Source organism: Zymoseptoria tritici, chromosome 1, assembly GCF_000219625.1.
Source record: "Zymoseptoria tritici IPO323 chromosome 1, whole genome shotgun sequence".
NCBI classification, from domain to species: Eukaryota; Fungi; Ascomycota; class Dothideomycetes; order Mycosphaerellales; family Mycosphaerellaceae; genus Zymoseptoria; species Zymoseptoria tritici.
The window spans coordinates 2,935,355-2,961,589 of NC_018218.1; the positions used below are offsets into that span (position 1 = coordinate 2,935,355).

At 54.2% G+C, this 26,235-nt stretch overlaps 9 protein-coding genes across 9 annotated transcripts; 4 read left to right on the forward strand and 5 right to left on the reverse strand.

Moving 5' to 3' along the window:
• Positions 1–729: 729 nt before the first annotated feature.
• MYCGRDRAFT_32359 (uncharacterized protein) lies at positions 730–3,504 on the forward strand (the record flags this gene model as incomplete). Its single annotated transcript, XM_003856264.1, has 1 exon — positions 730–3,504. The coding sequence occupies one exon, from the start codon at positions 730–732 to the stop codon at positions 3,502–3,504; it is 2,775 nt and encodes a 924-aa protein (XP_003856312.1).
• Positions 3,505–3,545: 41 nt separating this feature from the next.
• MYCGRDRAFT_107234 (uncharacterized protein) lies at positions 3,546–5,413 on the reverse strand (the record flags this gene model as incomplete). Its single annotated transcript, XM_003857304.1, has 2 exons — positions 3,546–3,571; positions 3,809–5,413. The coding sequence occupies 2 exons, from the start codon at positions 5,238–5,240 to the stop codon at positions 3,546–3,548; spliced, it is 1,458 nt and encodes a 485-aa protein (XP_003857352.1).
• A 340-nt stretch (positions 5,414–5,753) lies between these two features.
• On the reverse strand, positions 5,754–6,772 carry MYCGRDRAFT_33861 (uncharacterized protein; the record flags this gene model as incomplete). The annotated part of the gene is made up of 3 exons (XM_003857303.1): positions 5,754–6,476; positions 6,539–6,595; positions 6,656–6,772. 3 exons carry the CDS (start codon positions 6,770–6,772, stop codon positions 5,754–5,756), a joined length of 897 nt encoding a protein of 298 aa, XP_003857351.1.
• Positions 6,773–11,002: 4,230 nt separating this feature from the next.
• Positions 11,003–11,339, reverse strand: MYCGRDRAFT_83788 (uncharacterized protein; the record flags this gene model as incomplete). The annotated part of the gene is made up of 2 exons (XM_003857302.1): positions 11,003–11,204; positions 11,263–11,339. 2 exons carry the CDS (start codon positions 11,337–11,339, stop codon positions 11,003–11,005), a joined length of 279 nt encoding a protein of 92 aa, XP_003857350.1.
• Positions 11,340–11,801: 462 nt separating this feature from the next.
• On the forward strand, positions 11,802–13,937 carry MYCGRDRAFT_89428 (phosphoinositide phospholipase C; the record flags this gene model as incomplete). Its single annotated transcript, XM_003856265.1, has 3 exons — positions 11,802–12,730; positions 12,794–13,435; positions 13,763–13,937. The coding sequence occupies 3 exons, from the start codon at positions 11,802–11,804 to the stop codon at positions 13,935–13,937; spliced, it is 1,746 nt and encodes a 581-aa protein (XP_003856313.1).
• A 1,861-nt stretch (positions 13,938–15,798) lies between these two features.
• MYCGRDRAFT_89429 (uncharacterized protein) lies at positions 15,799–18,001 on the forward strand (the record flags this gene model as incomplete). The annotated part of the gene is made up of 5 exons (XM_003856266.1): positions 15,799–15,951; positions 16,001–16,386; positions 17,132–17,190; positions 17,267–17,592; positions 17,645–18,001. 5 exons carry the CDS (start codon positions 15,799–15,801, stop codon positions 17,999–18,001), a joined length of 1,281 nt encoding a protein of 426 aa, XP_003856314.1.
• Positions 18,002–18,176: 175 nt separating this feature from the next.
• On the reverse strand, positions 18,177–19,841 carry MYCGRDRAFT_53126 (proteasome regulatory particle subunit RPT1; the record flags this gene model as incomplete). Its single annotated transcript, XM_003857301.1, has 2 exons — positions 18,177–19,497; positions 19,557–19,841. The coding sequence occupies 2 exons, from the start codon at positions 19,649–19,651 to the stop codon at positions 18,276–18,278; spliced, it is 1,317 nt and encodes a 438-aa protein (XP_003857349.1).
• A 162-nt stretch (positions 19,842–20,003) lies between these two features.
• MYCGRDRAFT_66188 (t-complex protein 1 subunit delta) lies at positions 20,004–21,723 on the forward strand (the record flags this gene model as incomplete). Its single annotated transcript, XM_003856267.1, has 1 exon — positions 20,004–21,723. One exon carries the CDS (start codon positions 20,098–20,100, stop codon positions 21,721–21,723), a length of 1,626 nt encoding a protein of 541 aa, XP_003856315.1.
• A 1,961-nt stretch (positions 21,724–23,684) lies between these two features.
• Positions 23,685–25,775, reverse strand: MYCGRDRAFT_34521 (uncharacterized protein; the record flags this gene model as incomplete). Its single annotated transcript, XM_003857300.1, has 1 exon — positions 23,685–25,775. The coding sequence occupies one exon, from the start codon at positions 25,773–25,775 to the stop codon at positions 23,685–23,687; it is 2,091 nt and encodes a 696-aa protein (XP_003857348.1).
• Positions 25,776–26,235: the final 460 nt, after the last annotated feature.

The following is a 26,235-nucleotide window of genomic DNA, read 5'->3' on the forward strand; positions in this document are numbered from 1 at the left end:
ATTCGTTTGACAAGAGTGGAGATCTGACTGCAGCAAAGACATGCTGGAAAGCAAACGATGTGATCGTGTTGCAGTGCCATGTATGTCCGCCTCTTTGCGGTCGTCTGACGGAAGCCGACATGAACACGCGTCTTTGCACTGCCGAGTACCACCGCAGAACCCCAACCGCCCAAGTGCTAAGGGCTTAGTAGCTCTGGGCCGGCGCGTCATCACAATACTGAAGTTACTAGGTAACCAAGGCCAATATGTAGCCCATGGCTCATTGACCATCATCCTGAGGCCTCCTGTTCGAAAGGCGCAATCAGTCTGTCATGCTGGGCGGTGCTGTCAATTGTTAGCCATCCTGCCTGTGACTGCATCTGCCTCATGTTTACTTTACCTGGCATCCTCTACCTACATATGCTCCTGCAATTTCCTCGATATCCCTCACACCCACACCACCAACTTCACCTGCGCGGCTGCCATTCCTACGCAGCAACCTGATACTCCTTCCCTTCGATGTCAACCCCGTCCAATGGCGTCCTAAGCCAGAACATTGTCTCGCAGCTCACCATGGCGGACCCGCCGCCTCGTCCGCGCAGAACGGATACCATAGAAAGCCAGGCATTCGTAGATGCGCCAGAAAGTCGAGATGAAGCCACGGAACAGGCCAAAGAGCAGCAACAGAAACAGGCGGATCAACAGCGACAACGGCAACAGCTACAACGGGCTGCTCCAAGCTACACCACCATGAACTCTATGAACTCTGTCCCACCACCGGGCTCCATCCTCACGGGAAAGCAGGAACACTACCTCAAGCGCGAGCTCATATCCTTCCAAACCACATGGGAGATCAGCGAGCTCTCACATCCCACCGCTCTCCAGCGTTTCGGCGCTCCATTCCGATCAGACGCAGGCGAGGTTGCTCCCGAGAACTCGGAGCTGCCATTACTACGATACATCTTTGTCAAACATGTGCGCAATTTCCCGTTCCTCAACCAGGCGAAAGAGCATGAATTCTGGCAGGACAAGCTGCAGGCTTTCCTGGAAAGCTTTGCAAATAAGCACATCTCCTCCGCGCAGGACAGACTCGAGCAGACAAAGCGTGCGAAGCTGGCGGGGAAGGCGACGAAGTTGGTCGAGTTGATGATGGTGTCAGGTATACCTACGGCTTCTGGATATGAGGAACGCATACGATTCTCGGAGATGGAGGTTGTGGAGCGCGGCGCGAACGAGGACGGGCTTGTGGTCAACGTACCGGAAGGACATGTCATCAACGGGTGGGATGTGAATGTTGCTGGTGTACGCCTGGTCAGTGTGAAGCGTCATGTTCGGACACACAAGCACGCCGAGTTTCTGCTGCGGGTGAAGCATGGCGATGAGCCAGAGATCTATGTGGCCCGACGATTCGGTGACTTTGCGAAAATGCACAAGAAGCTTCGTCTGGAATTGCCGGGCAAGGTTCTGCCTCCGTTGCCGAACAAGAACAAGACGGGCTCAGTGTACAGCGCGGGTGGGGACGATGATTCTGATAGTGTCTCGTCGGTGTCGACCGTCAACACCACGCCTCCAACGACTGAAGCTGCGCCGGCTGAATCAGGCGGCTTCCGATCATACCTGTCCTCCTGGACAGGAGGCAGTGGTTCCGGTAAACATAGTCGCAGCACCTCTCGTACATCGCTTACCGCTCCGACAGCTTCGCCTCGCGCCTCTATGGAATCCTCTTCCCGGCTGACGAAAGGCCTTACGAAACCCTCCCAACGAGAACGATCTCCGGACGTGATCCTTCACCGAGAAGAGCAACGAGTGTCGTTGCGAGCATTCCTGAGAAACTTCCTGCAGAACGAAACGATTGCGAGCTCCAGAGCAATGGAGGAGTTTCTTACTGCCACCCCCATAACGATCAACGACGACGAAATGATGGACATTGTCAAACGCAAGTCGATGGACGAGAAGCGTATGGAAGAGCAACGACGATTTTTCGAGGTTGCGAGGAAGCGAGCGCAGGAGCTTGATGTGCACATGGAGAAATTCAGGCGCAGTGTTGTGGAAAGAGACGGGCTGCGGACATTGTTCGCAGAGATCAAGAAGAAGGAGCATCTCAAGGATCTGGATCCAGAGTACAAGAAGTTCGCAGAATGGCTTCGTATTGAAGTCGCTGCCACGTTGTACCATCTGTTCCTTGCGGAGGATAATTCGCCGGACTTGTTCGCGCAGGCAAAGCGGATACACAGTCTGGTGCCTTACTCGGCGTTGAAGCAGGTCATCCGCTTCACTAATCCGGCAGCTGTCATGGCTAGTGTCCTTGATATCTTTATGGCTCAACCGCTAGGATCGAAGTCGCTGCTGCAACGAATTTTTGGGCTGGCGCTGGGCGATGGTATCCGCACTCTCCAGCGGTCGATTGATGCGCTCACAGCCAAGATTGATGAGCCAATCTTGACCGGCAAGATTAGAAATTACACCGAGAGCGACTTTGAGGTCAAGCAGAAGCTGCGAGAAGAGTCGGCTGCGGAACAGGTCGACCTCCTAGTGAAGGTCTTGCAAAGCGATGACATTGCGCCGGCCCTCACAAATGAGCAAATTGGTCGCGTCTTCAACGCCTACGTCGCATGGAACAATGCCGTGGACAATGTCGATGAGGAGATGCGACAAGGTGCCGAACTCTTCGCCCGCCTGAAGTCCCTACTCAAGCTCCATACCCGCCTTCGCGACAAGAAGATGATGCTCGAAATGATCGAGGAAGCCAATACCCTCCGCCTGTTCCGCGACCTCTTCTCGATCTTTTACGAACCACTCGTCCGCGTCTACAAGTCTGCGAACGTTTACAACAGCGTGACTGACTTTGCACGATTCGCCGACGATGCCATTGCCACAATAGAGAAAGCTCAACGACAAGACGTCTCCGCCGACCCGAACCAGACTGTGCAGTCCTTTATTGACCTCTGCGAACGGCACGAAGACGACCTCTACAAGTTTATTCACGAAGTCCACATTCACGATAATGGCCTCTTTGACAAGCTCATGACCTGGATCGAAGGCATCCTCGACTTCCTCCGCAACGGGCCGAAGGGAGGCAAACTGGACATGAACGCTCTCTTCCAAGGCGCCGTCGACTCGAACCAAATCGACCGCAATCTCGCTCTTCAAGAGATCAATTCCCTCATCAAATGGCAAACAGCGCGAAAACGATGGCACTCCGACAAGACCCGGCAGAAGATGGCTTCGGCAGGAGGCGACTCGTCCGACATGGGCGGACTCGCGGCAACGTTCAAACCCAGCGACTTTGGCTTGAATCCACAGGACCTGCAGGATCTGGACATGGGCGATGAGGATGATGACGAGGATAGTGAGTCGGAGGACGACGACGGCGAGGACCCGATTGGAGCGGAGAGGAAGCGCAGGCAGAAGAGGCAGGACATGTTGAAGAGGACCGCAGGCGAGCCGATCAAGCCTGAGATCCAGGAGTTGCATAAGATGATGCCGTCCTTTTTGGCGATGTTGAGGATGACGTTGGCGGAGTAGAGGGCTGGTCTGGCGATGGGATGGAATTCATTAGATACCTGTCAGTGGTAATCGGCAGATGGAAGACCTGCATATAGATGAGCGAAACGGCATGAGATGTTCAGACAGGAGAGCAGGGTGGATAGAGTGTGGTTCATGATTCCCCATCAATGCGATAATTGCGAACAGAAGAGTGTTCAAGTCTGCTGACCGAGCTCTCATCCAATGCAGAATTAATACCAACCCGACCCGTCCTCTCCCATCTTCTTGTTCGAAGGATTCAAACTCAACAACCTGTTTCCAGGTGTCGAGCCACTGACTTTACTCTCGAAGATGCCTCCCACCGCCCGTCTGCCGACGTTCGTAAAGCTGTCGTACACTGCATCGCCATCCTCGCCTCCAGTATTAGTATTCGTGCCATTAATCGCCGTCCATTCCGGACTCGTGTACGGATTCATCCCGTCGCCCAAGTCCGTCCATCTTGTCACCACAATCGCATGTTTGAAGGGATTCTCTCTGTCCTTTTCGTCTTCCATCAGTCGTGCTTCGACCATATACTCGGTCGGGCACTCGGGACATCGTCTCGCGGGTCTGCAATCATCGCACCCTCTGACGATAAAGTCCGGCTTGGCCGCTGCCCGATCCAGGACAAAGCCACGCTGTAGTTGTTTCCGATAGGGATCTGGTGGAGCCGGAATGTGTGAGAGCATACACTTGCATATTTTCATGAGGTCTCCGTCTCGCCAGTGTGCGCATACGGAGAAGAATGGAACGTACTCCTCGCGGTCGTATAGGAGGTGACGTTCCGCAGTCTCGGAGAGGGATGAAGCTGGTGGAGCAAAGCGTTGAGATACGACGCGGAGGAGAAGTCGATCGTCGTTGATGGTGTAGCGAGTGGCGTGCGTCCAGCCGGAGTCTTTGCACTTCCAGCGACGAGAGAGGGAGTCCGGGTCGATGCCGTGTGCAGGAGAGAAGTGGTGGGAACGGAGGGCCAGCTGGACGAAGGAGTATGGTAGAGTCCGGGCGTAGGTGAGGCGGGTTCGAGGAAGGACGGAGGATTTGACGTTTGGGCAGTGGAAGATGGGATTGTTGATGTAGTCCATCTTGAGGACTTCTTTGCCGGGGTTCAGGCGAAGGTGGTATTTGCGGCACGGAAAGCAGAGTAGATGGTTGGGTAGCTGCGAGTCGAATTGGTGGAGGAAGGCAATTTTATGGTTCTTATTAGACGGGAGGTTGAGGCGCTCGAAGGGATAGACACCGAGCTTGGAGTAGAGGGTTTGGGAGGAGAGGGCGAGTTGGCAAGCTTCTGCAGGGTTCAAGTAGAATGCGATAGTCTTCCAAAGTTCATCGGGAAGGGAAGCAACACGGCGCTCGTGAGGTTGCGAGACCATGTAGCCACGGCGTCTCCGTCGTTTGTCGGTCGAGAAGTGCGAGTCCGCTGGCTTCTCCTCGACTGGGACATCTTCCTCATCGTCGTGATAGGCCAGACCATGCATCATCTCTCCCAGATCCTGTTCCTTCCTCCGGGCGGGTCTTCGGTTTTCTGCAAAGATGGCATACTCCTGCTCTCCTAATTCATTGACCTCTGGGACCGCAGGTCGTTGATGGCCTCGCTTTTGCAGTTTCGAACTGTCCTTGCGGCGTTTCTTTTCTGCGGCATCTTGCGAGTAGTGCTTCTCCGATCGAAGCTTTCCTCCAAGTTTGGTCACCAGTCTCGCGCTCCAGTGGTTTGCATTCGGTGCCGCGCTCAACTCCATGACTATAAGTCTTCTGGTAATGTCCTTTTCAGCGGCAGCATGCAAGACGGTGTTGTGTAATCGGACGTTCAGGTACCTTAGTGTTGATGTGCAAGCTCAAGGATGTCGCGATTGAAGCTTCGTGTCTCTACGGCTTCAACGCGATACGGCGACCATGCCGCATTCAAGGTCACGAGTGCGAGAATGCGATGAATTGATGATTGATACAAAAGCAAAAATTCTAGTGAACGTAACAGTGTTGATGCGGTACCTTAAGGTCGTGGCGGAAATATGCTTAAAAGTGACGCGCATCCGGCTGAGAGCCGGACCCACTCGAGGGCAAAAGGCTCACGGCCTCACTCTCATTCTGCTCCTTTCTCTTTCCTCACCTCATATCCCTATCGTCTCATCTTACACGACATTGAACAACATGTATTGACATCTCGCCGAACATTCAAAACAAAAGACACTCTGCGATCGACCGCACTAGGTAGTGCTCTTCTCGTGGAGCCATGACCATCCTTTCAGCCAACATCAACCCCACTTCCGTCCACCAGGCTTTCCACTCGGTCCACGATTCTTGCGGCCCTTGACACACGCAAAGCACCAGACCATACTCGAAAGAAGCATCAGCCCAGTGGCCACCCACGTGATGATCAAGAACTTGTTTCCCCGTTTCGCGCTGATGCCGATATCATCCCCGTACTTGTTGATCACATCCGTGGCCTTGACCGCAACCGCCGTCGCAACCGCACTTGCGATTCCAATGGTCATGAATCCCAACCAGTCAATGATGATGTTGAACAATGCACTCAGTCGACCTTCGAAGAGGATGCTCACGACCGCCGAGATCAGCGCGATGCCGATAAAGCCGATCGCGATACAATACAGCACGAACATTGCTCTTGCCGTGAGACGAAGCGCGTAAAGTCCGTCGTCGAGGTCATCCGACCAATTCAATCTGGAAAACACTTCTCCGTGACCAGTCTCGTTGAGCTCGCGCTGGATGATGGCTTTTGCGTCGAAATTGTACATGGCCGTGCGGTTGGCGCAGCCAGTCACGTTCTGGTGGATCTCGGATTTGTGTACCGTGGCGTTGGGTACCGCCGTAGGCGTGTAGTAGCCTTCGCAATAACTCATGATGTGGACGGCATAAAAGTCATGGAGGCCCAGGTCTTGGGCAATCGAGGTCAGGCGATCTTGGACTCGCGATTCAATGTCGTTGGAAACTTCGTCGAAGAAGCTGCGAGGGCACTGCTGTCAGCCTACCTTGCTGTGCTGCATGAACACGCCAGGTGCAATACTGACTTCACAAAAACATTGTCCGATGACTCGCTGGTATTGAAGACCTCGTGGCCTATCCGCGATGCGTTGAACTATCGCAAGTCAGCCACAGGAAGGCGGCATTCTGCTTGAGCGTCCACTCATCAGCTTACGGTGAGCAGATCATAGCCTGGCATGAAGCTAGGCTTGGAGCCAGCGAACAAGCAAAGTACAGTGAGAATGAATGCAGCCGTGCAGAACACGACGGGTATGAACGCGGAAAAGCGCATGTTGTCTGATCGACTCAATCCGTTTCTCCACGATCGGAGAAGGGAATGAATGTTGGACGAACAGCCTGAGACACGCTTTTCTATTTATTCTGGCGTTGAGCGGCGCAACAAGGGCCTGTTCCAGTTGGCAGTGATGTCAAGCACTGCCGCCCCAGCAAACCTTGCGCTGTTGTCCCGCGTGCACAGATGCTCGCTTGCTAGGAATACAAATGGTCAAAATGGTCCGCCCCATCATATGACGTGGCGTCGGCCGTCAAACAACGAACGACATTTCTGACAGCAAGGTCCAGGGTCGCAGCTTGATTTCGGACACTTCACTTGCGAGGGCTTCGTCGACGTGATTGGCGTGACGGCTGAACTCTAATATTGCAGGGGTAGGAATGGAGAACATCGCTGTATAAACTTAGCATGGACGGGACGACCTAACCATTGAGTAGTCGGCAGCATCTTGAGATCAAGTTCATGATACACCTCAGGCTACACTACTGCTACGATCGCCGTATAGACGACGTTTCAATCCACACTCCCAGGTGCTTTTGGCCTCGATCATCACATCTGCTTGATAAAGTCCTCTGCGACTCTCCAAGCTTGCTCCCCAATATCCACCCACAAAGGCTTCTCGTCGTCCGATTTAGCCTTCGACCTAGACGTATCAGCATGTCTTCCGCGCGACTTGGATCTTCCCTTTGAAGCATTTCGCGACTTGAACTTCGAGGATTCGTCTTCTCAACGCTTTCCACGTCGCTCGTCGCCGCGGCGATCGCGACGCTCGCTATACTCAGTGCGATATCGGGCGTTATTCTCCCTCGAACTGGCGCTGCTTATGCTTCCATCTTGGACTTCCATACTGGCAGGACGCTTCTCCTCGGTAGCGTATGGACCGAGACCGTCTCGCTTCTGATCACGCTTCTCTCTGCGGGCTTCCTTGAGCAGTCGCTCGCGAGATGGACTCTCACTCTTTGCACGCGCAAGAGGTCTAACGTTGCTCGGCAGAGTGGCAGTCTCACTAGAGCCCGAAGGACGACGATCTCTCCGGGTGGGTCTCGGCGTCCGGTCCCGATCGACCTCCACGACTCCGACAATTCGACCACGATCGCCCTGCTCCGTAACAGCAAAGTCCCGCTCCGGAAGGCGACCGGAATACTCGGCTGAGAGGCGGCTCCTAGAACGGCTCCTACGCTCGTACTCAGCGATGAGCTCTGTGCCTCTCTCTGGTCCCTCCTGGCCCCTGTGTTTCTTGATGTGACGGAATCCTCTGAACTCTCTTGAGCTTGCATCGCTATTTGGAGGTGTAGGAGAGAACTCGACCTGCTTGGCGAAGTGGACTCTGGAAGAAATATCGCTGGCACGGGGTCGAACATCGTTGTCCCGGTTCCTACCCCTCGCAGCGTCCTCTGTCTCCTGTGGCTCTTGTGGCGAGCGACGACGACGGACAAAACGCTCTTCCTCCACATAGTACACGCCTCGCGTATCGCCTCGCGGCTTCGCGTCGGGCGGTAGGCCGTCAGCCTCGACTTTGCGCTCGACGTAGTAGTATTGACTGTCAGGCTCGCGTTGCGCTTCGATGCGTGCTGGCGGCGCCGACGGCTGCATCTTTCGTTCGACGTAATAGTACTCGCTGCTCGTTTCAGGTGCGGCGGTAGTGTTGTCGCGAGAATGGGGTGTCGTTCTCAGCCGCTCGGAATGCTCTGAAGCAGCGGGCTGAGCACGCCGACCATCCAGTATGACGACGTTCTGACGGTAAGCTGCTGCTTTTCCTTCCGGCCTCTCGGAAATCTTTGGCGGTCGCGAGCGGATTTCGCTGCTGTACTCGTCCACTGCACCAGCAGAGACGTCCGCTGTGGCTCGGATACGCAAATCGTCGTACTCCACCTCCTGATGCGGCCCAACTTTCAAGCTCTCCTCTTGCAAGTTCATCGTCGCGGATCCGCGCTCACGTTCAAAAACTCTCTCAGACTTCGACTGGCGCGGCGGTCGTCGAACACGCGCACCATCGTCACTGCCGCGAACCTTGGAATCGCTTCGTCCGTCCGCTTGTAAGTCCGCTCGGAAGTGCATCTCTTCGACTTCGCACAATTCATCCGGTCCACACTTTGCACTAAAAGCATCAACGTCCACGTTTGCCGAGATCGACACTTCGCTGGCGCGGTCGAAAACTTCCATCACTTCATCCTGCGTCTCCTTCTGCTGTTTCGCGGCGGATGATTGCATGGCGTGGCGTCCATCTGGCAGAGCGACCATGCGGACAGACCTATGACCTTGACCGGCAGCGTTCGCTGTGACTGGCCAGCGGGTCTTGTCAGATGATGTTGAACTGCTGGTTGTCGAGGGGACCATGCGCTGCTTTGCATGTTCAGCATATCGTGGCGGTTCATCTTCGGCCCGCCGAGGAGCAGTCGCATAGATAATCTCGATATCTCTGTCCCGGTCCACGTTCTCAATGACGAAGTCACGGCGCGAACCTGGAGTGGTGCTCGCTGGTGGTCGCTCAGACTTCTGCACCCACGGTTTCTCATCCACGACATCTTTCTCCATTGCAATGCGTCGCTCCACGGGTATGCGCGGAGCATGTTCGTGTACGCTCGTCTCCTGGTCGACCGGAACGAGCTTGCCGCGAGCGTATGGGCGACCATGTGCTTCCATGAGTCGTTCTGCGTGGCGATAACGCTCGACCTCGTCTCTAGCAAGTCTGCGGATCTCGACCTCAGAGCGCTCTGGACGATATGCCTCGACAATAACTTGAGTGTGGTTGCTGTGTCTGCGCTTCGGACTCGGGGCGGCCGAGGATGCTGTAGCGATAGACGGATTCCTGGTTGATCCTTTGGTGGCGCGATTGCTATCAATGATTTCCAAGTCTGCACTCTCGGGAGGCTGAGTAGCGCTGTTCAGAGCTGACGCATGCGCCTCGATCCTGGAAGAAGGCAATCTGTCCATAGTCGAGGTCTTGGGGTAGTAGTCAACAGCTTCCTGCGCAATTGACCGGACCTTGACCGGTCGAGGGCCCAGGCTAGGCGGAGGTGGCGGCACGGTCAGGTGACGAACATTACGATAGATGAGCTCTGTTTGCTGCGGTGGCGGTGCTGCAGGCACCGAAGAGACTCGAACGCGCCGGTATATGTCGTCTTCTCTCAGCATTCGCGCAGGTTCCACTTCAACCCATTCCGTGAGTTCGCGCGCACGCTTCGCTTTCATCTCCTCCTGAGAGATGTATGCCTCATCTGGCACAAGGCATTTTGTACCCATTTTCATCTTGCCACTCTCTTCGTACTCCACGACCTCTGTGAACCGCTCCGATCCATTCACTGAAGTGATGCGGCATCTTCTGCATATGCCCGGTGGGGGTGGAAGACCGTCGATGGGGATTGGATGTTCGCGATGGTAGCGCGCACTCCGTGGTCGAACGCAAATGCGACAAATGTGGTAGACCGCGAGCGGTGGCACGTCGTTGGCTGAGGTTGAAGACAGTTCGGTTGGTGCGATCTTGACGTTGGCCCGGTGAATGTTTGTCTGCGCGGACCTGTCATAGGCTGTGTCGCTAACGGATGCAGACGATGATGGAGCTCTGGTGGAGGACTTTTCTAGGTAGAAATCGGATAATGGCGGAGGCGGAATCGCCATATAGGTGTTGAAAGGTCGGCCTGCCATGTCAAATGAATGATGACATGCTACGCTGATGGTGGTGTAGAAGATGTCAAGGGGCTCTGTCCCTCAGAGTTGATGTTGATGTCGAGGTCAGGATTTGCCTGGTGCGGCGCGAGGTAGGAAGCTCTGGACACGGTTGCGTGCTGCCGCTTTTGCGAAGTCGAAAGGGGAAGTTACGTTTGTGTTCGAGGAAAATGCTGGTTTTGAAGGCGAAGCCACCAGTGTAGTGAAGCACTCACTCGACGAGGCAGACCAATCGACAAGCAGCGGATCGGCGGTGTCGCGAACCATGCGAGTGAATGGCTGGGTCAAGATGAGGGAAGTAAGATGCGCTAGTAAAGATTGCGCGTGATCACATGCAAGACTTGCGAATGAAGCAACGGAATATCACTTACAGGGACAACACGCTGGTCATTGACAGAGCGTGTAGGCACACAGCCTCCGCGAACATGAACACACCACTAACGCCGCTCCTGCTGGACTCGCACATCTCCTGTTGGTAGAGACCGTGCGGGTGCATACGCTTCATGCCATGATACTGAGACTCGAGCTCTCCGAGCACGCTGACCAGACAACCTGATATCGTTCTTATTCCCCGATTACGTATGTGCACCCTTCACGTCCCATCCATACTTCATGCTTCTTTCTGGCGTCCACATCGACTCGAGCTCCCGGACCAAATGTCTCTTTCTTCGCGTTTGGGTCGTCAGGATACGTAATGGTGAGCTCTCCGGACAGAATCAGATGGGTTGTCAGCCCTGCGTGTCTATGAGGCGGGTAGTGGGCATTCCTTCGATCGTCCATCAGATTATCGCTGTCCGCTGTCGGGAGGGATGTCTTCCGCATACGCTTGATCTGTCCATGTGAAGACATGGTCGAAGCCCCAGGATCGAACCTCTTTCTCAGCGTCTACGCGCGACTTCATGTTTGGTGTTTCGATGAATTATGAGGTGTAAGTCCAGGTGAAGCGCTGTTCTTGATGTGCCGAAACGTGTCACGTTGTGTAGAGGCAATGCTTGGCGACGACAGGCGTGAAGGCCGACACTTGCCAACAAACATTAGAACTAGTCGGCATCGGATTGCTGCGACTTTAACACAGTCTAGGTATAGTCTCTTACTTGTACACCTACGACAACCTAGCAAGCGCCGTCTTTCGACATCTCCACGCCACCGCCTATTTCCATTACACGCCTTCATTGTTCTTCGATCACCTTCCTACCCTGCTCATTACACCGCCTCAGTCCGCGTCGATCTTCATGTTCAGCTGAGAACTCGGCTGTGCAAGCTGAGAAAGGATATAACAAGGCACCGCACCCAAAGACGGGGCGCATATTCCCTACGTGTCGACTGTGCCACAAAATCCAGGTTGCCCACAGCATTTGCATCGATGGCCGACAAGACGAAGACGCCAGTGCTATCCCAAGCCATCATCAAGTACGCGAAGCTTGCCTCTGGCGAGCATCCAAAGGCCGACTTCGACGAGTATCTAAAGCACCTTGCCGATCCCGCATCTTCGGCGCCGTTGCCAATCAAGAGCGACACCAGCCATCCTCTCAGCCATTACTTCATCTCCAGCTCGCACAACACATACCTTTCTGGCAATCAGCTGTGGAGCAAGTCAAGTGCAGATGCTTACAAGGACGTGCTGAAGCGAGGGTGTCGTTGCGTGGAGATCGATCTCTGGGACGGCGATTCGCCATCATCATCAGAAGCAGAGGACGATGGCAAGCCAGAGGACCGCGAGGTTGGCAAACTTGCAGGCATGCTGAAGCAGAAGCTCGGCCGGCTTCGTGGGCGCTCTAAAGCCGACAAGAAGGCTCCTGAAGAATCCCCCGTAACGGAAGATGCAATGCCAGCTCCTTGGAGAGCAAGCTCAGGCCGCTCGGAGCCCGTTGTATACCACGGCTACACGGCGACAAAGGAAATGCCGTTTCGCAAGGTGTGTGAGGTTGTACGAGACTACGCCTTCAGAACGTCAGATCTTCCAGTCATCGTGTCTCTCGAGGTCCACTGCAGCATTCCGCAGCAGGAAATCGTTGTCGAATTGATGAACGACTATTGGGGAGCGTACCTTGTGCGTCGGCCAGATGACTTCTCTGACTCTGCTCCACTGCCAGCATTGGAAAGTTTGAAGAAGAAAATATTGGTCAAGGTGAAGTACTCGCCACCCGAGAAGGCTAAGAAGACAGAAGCCAGCAAGAGCGGTGCAGATTCATCTTCAGAGGATGATTCCGAGGCCGTGAAAAAGGGTAAAATCCTGCCCGCGCTCAGTTCAATGGGTGTGTTCACACGTGCGTTTCATTTCAGCAATTTCGAGTAAGTGCAAAGTCGCGCTGAGATACGCTTATCACGCAAACTCAGCTGATATCGCGTTCGCAGGCAACCTGAAGCCAAGATTCCCACACATGTCTTTTCACTGTCCGAGTCGAAGCTGCTCGATGCTTGCGAAGAACATCAGGAGAAAGTCCTCGACCACAACAGACACTACCTGATGAGAGCATATCCGAAGGGAACCAGGTTGAGCTCGTCTAATTTAGACCCAACTCCATTTTGGCGGGTCGGCTTGCAAATGGCAAGTTACGTCGTGAGACCGGCAGTGCTACGTCGCTTCGCTAATGTGCAGCAGGTCGCTCTCAACTTTCAAAAGATGAATGCAGCCATGATGTTGAACACTGCACAATTCGATGGCTCTGGAGGCTGGGTACTCAAGCCTGCAGGATATCTCCCTACAGAGAAACAGTCTCGACCCGATAGAGTCGAGCTTGACCTTTCCATCAAGCTCCTTGCAGCACAGAATCTCGGCCTCGAAGGTGACACTCCGAACGTCTACGTCAAGTGCGAGCTCCACGTTGAAAGCCAGGACGAGATAGAGCAACATCGGATTCCTAAAGCAGGCGAAAACAAGGGCGGCGAACGCAAGCTACGCTCTGCTACACACCATTCCCGAGAACCGGATTTCAACGATGAGGCCTTGGAATTCAAGCGTGTACAGCATGTGTTCCCGCCATTGAGCTTCGTGAGGTACGTACAAGCTTTTCCTTTCGTGCCTCCTGCGTACCATTTTCGGAGGTCATGGTTATCCAATACCTTCTTTCGAGGACAGGAACGTGCGCGTGCTGTTGCTGAACGGCGTGATACTCGGAAGTACAGCAAAAGCGTTGAGGGTACATGTGCAACTCGGATCGATCGCATCACACTCACGTAGTGCAGTGCATCCCGAGACTCTGGGACTTGGAAATGGAGCATGTGGACAGTAGATGCTGGAGCTCGGTCGCCCGCGCATTGAGGTCTCACAGCGTCGCGACAATCGGGGGCGTTCAATTTCCGTGTGGCTGACACCTCACGCAGGATCAAAGTCATGGATGACACGACCTATCAAACAGACAAACTGCTCGGCTGGGCCTGCTACCGGCTTGACCGACTACCGCAAGGCTTACTCCTCGTCCATCTTCGTGGAGAAGACTCGAAACCCACGACTGGCATGTTGCTGCTTAGCGTCCAGTCGAATTTGAAGGTGCCTTAGACGACCACGGTGCCTGGACCTAATGTGATAACGCGCGGCATCCACTCACCTATATTGCACGATCCGGCGGCACCAGGGTGCTTGGTGGATCTCGGGCTTCAGCCCGTGGGGCCGTAAAAGCTGGACCACAGGGCTGTCGAACGCGGAGACTTCCACTCACCGCAAGACCCAAGGAACTCATAGGTACTTCATGCAGCGGCGAACGAATTTGATTTCACAAGCGCAGGATATGATCGTCATGTTTCCTCCTGCCAAGATGTTGCAGCAACTCGTGGCAGGCTCGCAAAGAGTGCCGGTCCATTGGCTGCAGGGAAAGATCACTATACGTTTCAAGGTCAGCGCAATGGTGGGAGCACAATACTCGCCTATTGTTCTAGCCGCTTTATCGCGAGCAAGATGATGCAATCATGAGCGGGATTGAGCGAGTCTACTACCCCCAACATCTCTGCTCACGCCCCGATTGTCATCACAAATTCGATTGTCCATCAAATACCCTGTGCTACGAGGCGGAGTCGACCAAGAATCGGCTGAGCTGTGGGCCCGTGTCGACAACGCATCTGAAATCTGACGAGTATCTCGGTTGGATCCTCGTCGCCCAGCCTTGCGAACTCTTGTTTCTTCGCGATCACTTCGATTGCGTCGCGACCAGCTGTTGATCCGGTTCCCGCGCAGTAAGAATGGACCAAGCCGAGAACGCGAATCGGGCGAAGTCATTGCCAACTCCAGGCCTTGCGTGCAAGCTCTGTGAATTTTTGACGTTGCCAGGAAAATATGACATACCTACATATACTTTTGCTCTCACACAAGTCCGCGAGTCGTATCCCTGCCGTTCGCGGAGAGGAGAACCGCCGGCCGCGGTAGGGCTTAAGCCAGCGTGATAAGCGCTGTCAAGGATGCCGTGCCTGGGACCTCGCAGCATTGCCACGACGACTGCTTCGACAAAGTACTCGTCCTCGAATCTTGTGACAAGTCGCAAACTTTCCATTTTACCAGGGTGTCCGAGTCGCACTAGCAATGCTCACATTTGCAAGACACAACCGGATCGATTCATATCTGATCACAAGAGCCAGGCACCGGCCCCGGATTGTCGCATCCTCCAACGACCGTCACTGCGACGGGTACCGAATTGACCCTGGTTCTCGCGGAGAAGCACGACCAAAATTCCAGTTGCGGACGAGGAGCGCCCTGGCACTCGGCATTTATTTCGCTAACGTGCATGAAGTACAACGCCCGTGCGCCAGACGACACGGCAGCGGCAGTCTGCATTGACGTGTCCCGATGGCGGAACTCGTTTGCAAATTGCAACTTCGAAAGAATCTGATATGACCTCCAGAGTTCAGTGAACTCTACCATGACGGAAGTCCTTCCATTCCAAGCAGTTGAAGGTCGGAAAGTCTCATCGTGTCAAAATTCGCACATACACCTGATGCGGGTACAGAGTCTACCTGATCCCCGATCGACGTCGGCAAAGAGAAGTTATCAACGGGCTGCGGAAACGTGCCTGTTTCACAGACTAGACAATGCTCGCACCAGGTAGCATATTCCGAAGCCTGTGGCATCCAAGACTGCTTTCAATGGCACCGCACTAGCTTTCTCACCGTGTCCTCCCTCAACAAGGCACAGAGGTAATACTCAGAAATGGATTATCCTAGAACCTGGTCTCTGCCGGCTCTTCCACTGCAGTGCCAGAAGGGATCAGTCAGAAGGTAGATAATCCGCTTGACCGCTCCTTCGCTCACGATTCCACTCTCTCCATCGACTTCCTTTCGCTCCCACCCACTTTTGCACGTTCAACGCCATCAAAGGGATCACCGCTTCACCTCACTCAAGCCTTACTACTCCACGCCTTTACCGACCAACCATGTCGTACAGCTCAAGAAAGTACCAGATGCTTCAACGTCTGGGCGTCGAACAACTCCGTCCTCTTCGCGAACCAACTTCATCTGCCGATGGCATCGAGGAGGAGAGACTGTGCCATCTCTTCGACACAAACATTCCCATCAGACAAACACCGGTACGTTGGAGTGCTATCTGCCATGTCGCTTTACGTTACTCACCCACAGTCAGGTACCAGGACGTCGCTGTCCCAACTGCGCCTCGAGAGGAGCCACCGTCTGGGTCATTCCAGGGAAGAGATGTCCGCACTGCGGCACCGAAGTCAACTAGCGGACCATGGACTCAACACCGATGCATCACCGACAAGGGAGAAAACGAGCAACCTGTCAAGAGCCTTGTCACTTCTTCCAGAAGTACGAGAGCGGGCGGTCTGGGAGGAGAGACTGGGGAGGTTCTGGATTCGGGAGTTCTGGCGTGTCATTTCTGTTGGCAAGACGAGCTCATGGGCTCTGGGCGGCACGGGGAGCAGCTGGGAACGAAGTATGGATGACACGACATGGCGTTCAGACTTGCGGATGAGGACGGCTGCATACATTGTCGAGCTTGAGCGAAGGTATCGAGAATAGTTCTGCAGTGCACGGTACTCGTCCCAGTGAACGACCACAGAATCGATGATACTGTTCTCACCATGTGTGGTTGCAGTCTCTGATGCCACAGGCGGTGTGCACCAAGAAGTGCTGTCAGCGTGTGGAAACGGCAAGTCAGAATCCGAAACACGGACTCATTTGCCGTGTTGTGGGATCGTTGCAGGAGTCTCGACAGGGGTTCCCAACCCTTCGAATGCGATATGGAATAACCCTCTCGTCGAGTCGCCCAGCTGCCGGCGCCGTGGGAAACAGTTCATCGTGGATAGTCTCGTATTTGTACGGAGTCGTACTCGTTCAATGGAAGGCTGATGCAACTCATCTGTCGGCAGTCCTTGCAGGGCCGATCTGTCTAACCTTGATGTCGAGCGGGTATCCGGCGGCCAAGAGCGGGTAGCCACATACTGCTTGGATCCTGTGACACCAGGCTTGAAGATCCTGTAGCGTCGATGTATGGCAATGGTTCCGGTGCATGTCTGATGAGATGGAGCCGACGTGGAGCGCAAGGAATGCTCTGAAACTCTAGATTCAAATGTTGCAAGTCGAGTCCGAATAGAGTTCTTGAATGTGAACCCTAAGTTGGTCATCTTTGTACAGGTCGGGTCCAGAGATGGTCTGTTATATCGCGGTCATACAAACGTTGCGGCGGCATGTACAACACCCTTCATGAATCATCACAGGGCATTGCGGTTCGATGTGATGTCGTCGACGCAGTGTAATTGCGGGAAAGATGCATCGAGCACATCATGACATCAGCGTGATCGCTACACAACGTAAGGCATTGCTCCTTCATCAAAAGGGCCTCAAAACACGAGACTACGCGTAAATCAAACCTTCGCATCACTCCAGCATCCAGCATGAGTTCTCGATTCCAGCTTCGCATTCACCAAGCATTACTTCGATCCTCGGCGTTACGACCGACGCACATTCGGTCGACACCACAGCAGCTCACACCACACCTCAGAGGTCTCGCCACCAGCTCTACCACCATGGCGAGCGCCCAGAGTTCCACAGGCGGTGTCATCTCCGAAACAGCACGAGCGGAAGGAGGCCCGTCCAAGGGTTCCACAGCAGCTGAAATGCAGAGGCAAGCAACCAGGACGCAGAATTTCGAGCAAGCCGTCCAAGAGGTTGGAGCAAAGATGCAGAACGATCCCGCTTCGGTTTCGTCTGAGGTGAGTCGATGTACTCTTATCGACCATCGAAGCGCCAGACTAACAATCCTAGGATGCTGCATACCTCAAATCCCGCGAAGCACGTGTGATCGGTCAGGGCCAGCCGCCCGCCGACTCTATCAGTGCCGAAGCTCAACGCCTGGCATCCGCCAACGAGGGAGCGACCAAATCCAGTGCGCAGCCAAGTGATCCAACAGAGCAGTCCGCAAACGATCGCGTCAGCAATTTCGAAGCTGTCGCCGATGATGTAGCGAGAAAGATGGCTAGCAATCCAGCAAGTGTTACCAAGGACGAAGCGGACTTGTTGCACTCGCGTGAGCAGCGAGCATTCGGCAATACGTCAAAGGGCGGGATCGCTAGTCAAGCCCAGAGCATCGCGGCCGAGAACGAGAAGAAAGGTGCCATCTAGATTGCCATCTGCCAGTTGGTTGCCTTTGATATGAGCAGATTAGACGCCGCGTTGCGCGGCATCAGGTAGTCATAAACTAGCGGAGTGTACTTACATTGCATGATAATCGACATTTAGTATCCCATTCCCCACCCCGATCGCTGTCGACAACGACTGTGAGATGTAATGCTGATTTGATTCGATTCGTGTTGGTACAAAGCCCTATTGGAGCTCCGATCCTACTAAGACAAGAACGCCGCGCTGCAACACACATGCTTGATAGACACGATGTGCCCTAGTTGTATTGCGCATAGGCCGCGGTCGAGTTGAACTTCATGCCGCCTCTGATGACCTTCTCAACAGCACTCAGGAAGTCTTTCTCGCTCGCAACCTTCCTCCGTGCGCGAATGGCAAACATGCCCGCCTCCGTTGCCACTGACCGCAGCTCGGCACCGGTCGAGTTCGGGCAGAGACGTGAGATCAGCTCCCAACGGATGTCGCGCTCCACAGACATGGACTTGGCGTGAATGCGAAGAATGTTGGCTCGACCTTCCATATCCGGTAGGGAGAACTCGATCTTCCTGTCTATTCGACCAGGTCGCATGAGGGCAGGGTCGAGAGTGCTTGGCCTGTTGGTAGCGAACATGACCTTGATGTTGCCTCTGCTGTCGAAGCCGTCCAATTGTGTGATGAGTTCCAGCATAGTCCGCTGTACTTCGTTGTCTCCACCTGCACCGTCGTCGAAACGTGCGCCACCCACGGCATCAATCTCGTCGAAGAAAATGATACACGCCTTCTTCGTCCGGGCCATCTCGAACAGCTCACGTACCATTCTTGCTCCTTCTCCGACGTACTTCTGCACGAGCTCGGAGCCAATCACACGAATGAAGGTCGCATCTGTCCTGTTGGCTACGGCTCTGGCGCAAAGAGTCTTACCAGTTCCCGGAGGTCCGTACAGAAGCGCGCCCTTGGGTGGATCGATACCAAGGTTGACGAACCGCTCTGGAGACAAAAGTGGCATCTCCACGACCTCACGCAGCTTCTCGATCTGCTCTTTGCAGCCTCCCACATCTCCATATGTCACATCCGGCTTGTCCTCGACAGTCATCATCGTGACACTGGGATCAATCTTGGGCGGCAGCGGAAGCATGATCTGGTACTTGTTCCGGTCGACTCCCACACGCATGCCTTCCTCGATATCCGTCGGACTGACGCGCTCGCCCAGGTTCACCACAAACTTTGCGATTTGTTTGACATTGATGACATACTTGCTCTTTTCGCTGTTCTCGTCCGGAATGATCTTCGTGCATCGGGCAACTTGTAGTGGCTGCTCCTCGCTCATGCGTTGTCGGTCGGCGGCGATGTCCCAGAGATGTGGCGGTGCGAGACCGGTGTCTGATTCCTTCACGCCGATCTTCTCGTTCACGGATGTTTGCTTGTCCTTGATGTTTTTCTCGAGTTGTTTCAGGGCGGTGGCGTAGGGTGCGGAGTTGTATGTTTTGAGGACTTGGATATCCCTAAAGAGCTGAGAGTTAGAATCCGTACATAATCCAAGTCCATCTGTAGAAAGACACACTCATCTGATAGCGGTGTGATCTTCTTCTCTTCAACTTCATCGTCGGCAAACTTCTTCTGGTATTTCTCCCAATTCGAGCCTGTTGCCGAAGGCATGATTGTAGGAGATGCCGATGACGAAGCACGTATGTGATGGGCGGTGGATTGTTATCGAGTATGATGTTGTCTCGGGTGTTGTGCAGCTGAGGAGAGGACGCAGCTGAAATGTATCGCTCAATGGTCGACTGAGACTCAGGATGTGATGGCAGATGATTGTGATAATTTGATGATTGACTGGTTGATCGTGGTTTGTGTTGTGTTTGGTGACGATGCAGGCAGGTCGGACAGTAGAGCTGCGGCGGCCGGAGGTGAGCGCGGGAAGCTTCGCTGACTCGCGTGGCTTCGTGAGGTGCAGCCGAAGTTCTCAGAAATTCCAGCTTCGCGTCCGGAGCAAACGAAAGCATCAAAGGCCAGTAAATTCACGATCAACCACCCCCCAAGCACGACCGCATACCTGGAACACATCAGAACCGACATTTGAGTACTTTCAAACCACTTCGAACATGGCGCAGGATGCGCCTGTGAACGCTGGCAATGCCACGTTCAAGGACAAGGCAAAGCCGCAGGCAGTAAGAGAAGGAAACATTTCGGCAGCGAGAGCAGTGGCCGATGCTATCAGAACGTCGCTCGGCCCTCGTGGTATGGACAAGATGATTCAGACGGGCAAAGGCGAGACGATCATCACCAACGACGGCAACACGATGCTGAAGGATATGAGTGTGATGCACCCTGCAGCCAAGATGCTGGTCGACCTCGCAAACGCACAAGACATCGAGGCTGGTGATGGCACGACTTCAGTGGTGGTCATCGCAGGCAGTCTACTCGGCGCTGCTGAGAGACTACTTGCGAAGGGCATTCACCCAACCATCATCAGTGAGAGCTTTCAGCGCGCAGCTGCTCGGGCTGTAGAGATTCTCCAGGATATCTCTGTTCCTATCAACCTCGCCGATCGACAAACACTTCTCAAAGCAGCATCAACCTCTCTTTCTTCCAAGATTGTCGCCCAGGAGCCGAAACTCGCACCCATGGCTGTGGACGCCGTACTTCGCACGATCAACCCCACCAACGCCCAGAACGTCGACCTTCGCAACATCCGCATTCTGAAGAAGGCTGGTGGTGTCATTGACGATTCGGAAATGCTCGAAGGCTTGGTGCTCAGCCAACAATGCAGCAAGAGCGCGGGCGGTCCCACACGGATTGAGAAGGCCAAGATTGGTCTAATTCAGTTCCAGCTCAGCCCTCCGAAGCCAGACATGGAGAACCAGATTGTTGTGAACGATTACCGCCAGATGGACAAGATTTTGAAAGAGGAGCGCACATACCTACTCAACATGGTTAAGAAGATCAAGAAGGCAAAGTGCAACGTTCTTCTCATTCAAAAGAGCATTCTGAGAGACGCTGTAAACGATCTGAGCTTGCACTTTCTGTACAAGCTTGGTATCATGTGCGTTAAGGACATCGAGAGAGATGAGGTGGAGTTCATTTGCAAGTCGACCGGCTGCAAGCCTATTGCAGACATCGACTCGTTCACCGAGGACAAGCTCGGATCCGCAGATTTGGTGGAGGAGGTATCAAGCCTTGGTTCCCGCTACACGAGAGTTGCTGGAGTCAAGCACACAAACCCAAATGCACCCAAAACAGTCTCCATTGTTGCACGCGGAGCCAACACTCTCATCCTCGACGAAGCAGAGCGAAGTTTACACGATGCCATGTGTGTCATTCGCTGTCTCGTCAAGAAGCGTGCCCTTCTGCCTGGCGGTGGTGCGCCGGAGATGGCGGTCGCTACCAAACTATCGCAAGACGCTCTCACATCTCCTTACCCGGACAGCATATGCTTCAAAGCATTCGCAGACGCTCTCGAGATCATTCCGGTGACGCTTGCCGAGAACGCCGGTCTCAACAGCATCAAGGTCGTCACAGAACTTCGGGCGAGACACGCAAAGGGCGAGGCGAACGTCGGTGTGAGCATCAAGCGTGGAGGCGTCGGTGTCATGGGAGGAGGAGATGAGAAGAGCGGTTCCGGCGAGGGCGTTATGCAGCCACTTTTGGTGAGCACGAGTGCTTTCGAGCTGGCGAGCGAGACTGTGAAGATGATCTTGCGGATTGACGATATCGCGCTGTCGAGATAGATCATCCAGAGTATGCGGGGATCGATGGTGTCAACACTGTGTGCTGCGGAACGCAGAGTTGTCTGTACGAAGACTCTGATGAGCTAAGAAGCTAGGAACCAAAACGATCTCGGTCATCGAACCCAGACACAACCGTCCTTCCTCGCGCCTTGAGTACAGTCCCAGCCATGAAGGCGTGCCAGCGAGCTGGTGCGTGGCTCGTGCTGCCGGTGATTTGCACATGCGAAACTGGCAAAATTCACTGACCATTTGCGGGTAGCTGAGCGGCCTCACTTCACCCCTATACTTTAACTCTCGATGTCTATTCGCAGGCCACCTGATTGCCGGTTGATCGCGGCTTTGCCGCAAAAATCACCTCCGAAAGCGGCGCCCATTGCTCGGCTTTCGCCAGCACAGGCTCGTCATGCCTCATACACGAAATTGGAATTCATGCCGCTCGAATACCGGCTGACCTGCATGCGCTGCGTCACACTCTAAATCCCTAACCGCGACGAATGATCGGACCAGAGGACCGCAGCTGGACCGCCCCGGACTTGGTGCCGTCCATGCCAATACTGGAGTGCAAGGCTGTGCAGGATCAATGGATGTAGGCGAGATCCGCAACCGAATTATTGCTTCACCGGAACGTCCAGCCACGCCTTCAAGCTGTAGACGAATGGCATGCACAGTGCTGATCGATGCACGCATGGCGGGCTCAAATGCAGCCTATCCGTCCTCCCCATGCGTCGGCACAAGCGTACCCATGCAGACCAAACATTCGCGGGCTTCCTGAGGCCGGCACTCGCTACCTGCTGCGCATCAGTCCTCCGCCCTACGGCTTAGCGGACTGTAAGATCAACTCGGGTAGTAGCGATATGACGCGAACAAGCTTGATTTGTTTCGCTATGGTGGGCTCAGCATAAGAAGTGCCAGGACGTCTCTCTTGCTGCTCTGTATGTCTTCTGGAATCCGAGGGCCACCTCAGACCACTTCATCTCTACTGAGTCCCTATTCCTTCGTCTCCGCTACACTATTCACTTGACGCCTGGGTCACCCTTTATCTGTGACCGCACCGTTATACTTCTTCCCGTGTCAAACTTCCGACTTCGAACGATCAAATAGCTTCACTTCCACCGCGTTGCGTGTATGCAATCAGAGCGATCTTCCGCAAAGCCATTCCATGCTAACAGCGTTAGGATTGCACGCTTACCAGCATGGCGCTCGAGCATCCCAAACACATCATCCACCAAGAACAACCTTCTCAGAACGTTGCCACTGCTGTGGTCTTGGTCGATCCATACCGCCCACCGCAACGCAACGACGATAACGCAAGCAATCGCTGCAACTGTCCCTGCGCTCGTGGCGTCTCTGAGATGGACACAGACAGAATTGTTGCCGACCACGGTCAAAACGTGCCTGAGGATATCGACCAATACGAGTTCATCGACTCGTACTTCCCCTGCGACAAAGAGTCAGCTGGCGGAGATGAAGGTGTAGAGAAACATCTGATGCTCGATGAAGGAGGGCCCCTGAGCCCGTGCCCTTCCTCCGACGAAGAGATCTCTCCCGACGCCTCGATGATCGTCGAGCCTGGCAGCCGCGAGATAAGCATGGAGTCGTCTTTAGCCACTTTGTCCTCGAGGAACTCATCGGTCTTTGCTTTCTCCGGAGGGTGGGCTGAGTCCATCTTCATCTCCATACCGTTGAGATTGACCCCTGAAGTGGCGCATTGTTATCCATCGGAGCTTGATCTTACCTGAATGTGTGGTGTCACGTTTGTGCTGCGTCTGATACGACTTCACGACTTCACGAGGCGAACGGAAGCACTTCTTTATCAATTCTTCGTAGCGTCATTTTGCAGGGCACTGGGACTTTGCAGCGTGGTAACATGATTGTACACTACATTGAGATTATGCTATCAACACATCAGCTTCGTTCATTAAAACACCAGACGCCTCGCTAACAGTATCAACTTTCCTACTTCAATCATCGACGATGTCATCGTCTTCGAGCACTAGCTGTTCGACCCGACCTCGGACCGGAATTGTAATGTTGTCAAACGTGGACTGGTGCTTTGTGGTTGTCGTCTTCGTAGTCGAGGACTCTTCATCCGGTCGGTCGGTTGTCCACTGCTCGCCCGAAGCAGCTTGCTCGGTCCTCTCGTCTGGCTCGCCATCATCATCCTCTTGAAACATTGAAGGTCCAGAGGTCCGTGTTATTGACAAAACTTGATCCAGTAATCGGCGATTGGACAGGGATGGAGGCCTTGCATCAAGGACACGTGCCAGATACGGCAGTCTGTCCAGTATCATCTCTTTCTTTGCCTGACTGCTGGCGTCCGGTCGAAGTGATGCCTCTGCCTCGCTAGAGACATGACCTGTGTTGGTCGTCTTGTTCCGCTGCCAACTCTCAACGACACCGGTTGACACTCCGGCGGCCTGGCTCGCATCCAAGCTGCCTCCTCTGGCCAGAGTTGCTACCAGGGCTTCGATGCTGCTCTCGACCTCCTCCTGCCTCCTCCACAGTCTTAAAGAATTCGGGTAAAGCATGCGATGAGCATCGGCCGTTTTACCGCCAACAGCTAAACTCCGGTGAACCGGATTCGGCAGGCTGAACAGCAGTCCCCTTACAGCGACTTGAAAGCACATCTCGTCTTGTCTTAGCGTGTCCGCCGTAGAACCCGAGAAGGCCCGCGTGCCGAAGGAGAAACGATCGAGCGAAAGTAAATCCGAGTCCGAGAGATTCTCCATACAGCCCGACAAGCTGCTCAATGTCTTCTCAACGTTGTTCGGAGCAGAACAGGATATCGCATAGTTTTCATGCAAGGCTGCAACCAGAGTCGAAACATCTGTACCAATCTCATCCATGAACGAGTCGACATCGGTCTCGGGTATCTCATCACGTCGACACAGTGGAAGCCAGTCTGGAGGCTGAGCCAAAGTGGCGCCCGGTGGTGCAGATTTGCGTTTGTTGTAGACGACTTTTCCAACTGAATGAAAGATACCAATTGAGCTTTCTCGGTTGGTGATCAGCCTCAAAGCGTCCTCCTCCGCTTTAGTGAGCGGCGGGTGCGCCTTGGATTGTTTTGGTTTTGTGAAAGTGACTTTGCTAGACCACGTATCGCCATCATCACCGCGTAAGCAAAGGAATTCCAACGACGATACTGCGCTCCGAAGGTCGCCAGTCTCCGCGAGACGTTTCAGTACTTGCGGTCCCGGAGTCCGTCGCCGCCCGGACTTGCGAGCTTCCTTGACAACAATAGTCTCAAGCGCCTTGACGAGATATGTTGGAGCGACTGGATTGAATTCAATGACATTGATCCAAGGATTTGTGATCAGCTCAGGCCCAAGGAGTCGGTGCGCGGTGAAGCTATCGGCTGCTGCGGTATTGGTCGAAAGCAATGTCTCGGAGATTATCATGATCATTGGGGTGGGCTTTGTGTCGCTTGGAACGGTCATCGAGACATACTGAGCGATGGTGGAGCGAAATGCATTCAATGGAGTCGAGGTCCTCGAGAATGTATTGGGGAACTCCTCAATCAGCAGAGCTCTCGGCCGATTCAGAGATGGCGCTGCAGTATTTGTCGGCTTCAGATCCGCAGGAGGTACTGCATCGGCGTCTGAAGAGATCATCAGACTCGAAGACTTGCCTGCACGGGCGACAAAGTCTTCGAATCGACAGCCAGAAGACACGAAGCCGTCTTCCGTGTGCTCTGAACTGCCGGGGTCTCTCCAATGCATAAGCTCAACGCCCAAGTCTTTTGCCAGCAGCTGTACAGTAGTAGTCTTGCCGGTGCCAGCCGCGCCTTTGAGAATGAGTACCTTCTGACGCCTTCCGCTGAAGGTCATCTCCAACCAGGTGCGCACGTCGGAGACTTTCCGTTTGTGGACCGCAAGCTCTGTTAGATCGATAGGCGCAAATTGCTCGGTCCATGGACGCTTGTCATTGTTCAGCACTCCAAAAGGTGGGACACGCTCGCCGCCGGCTGCTTTTCGGAACTTTTGCGATCCCGCCAGAGACGGCTGCGATTCATTTCCGAAGCTTTGCGCGCGCCGAAGCTTTCTTTTGCGCATAGTCAAAGCGGTGGTGGAGTCTTTAGCCAGTACTGTGGTCGATCCAATACCGTTGCCATACTCATCGTCAGTGTCGTCTTGAATCAGCTCAGCATCGTCTGCGGCCACGGAAGGCTTCCTTGGAGCTGGCTTCGGCTGCGCGACCTGCTGCTTTTGCGTGGCATTGTTGAAGAAGGAGTAGATTGGCTTGCCGGCCGGTTTTGGTGCATCTTTGCTGGATGCCTTGGCATTGGCGGTGCTCTTCTTAGGCGACTTCTGCAGGCTTGGCTTCTTCGCTTTCGATTCAGTGGCCTCCTTCTTCACAGACTTGAGTTTCCCAGTGCTTCGCTTTTGAGGTTTCGGAGACTCTTTTTCAGCCTCACTCGCTTGATGCTCGTCGTCCTCGTCGGAAGATATGGTCACCACCTTCCTTCGTGAGGCACGGGGAGCCATGCCTAATCACGGTCTCAAATTCAGCAGT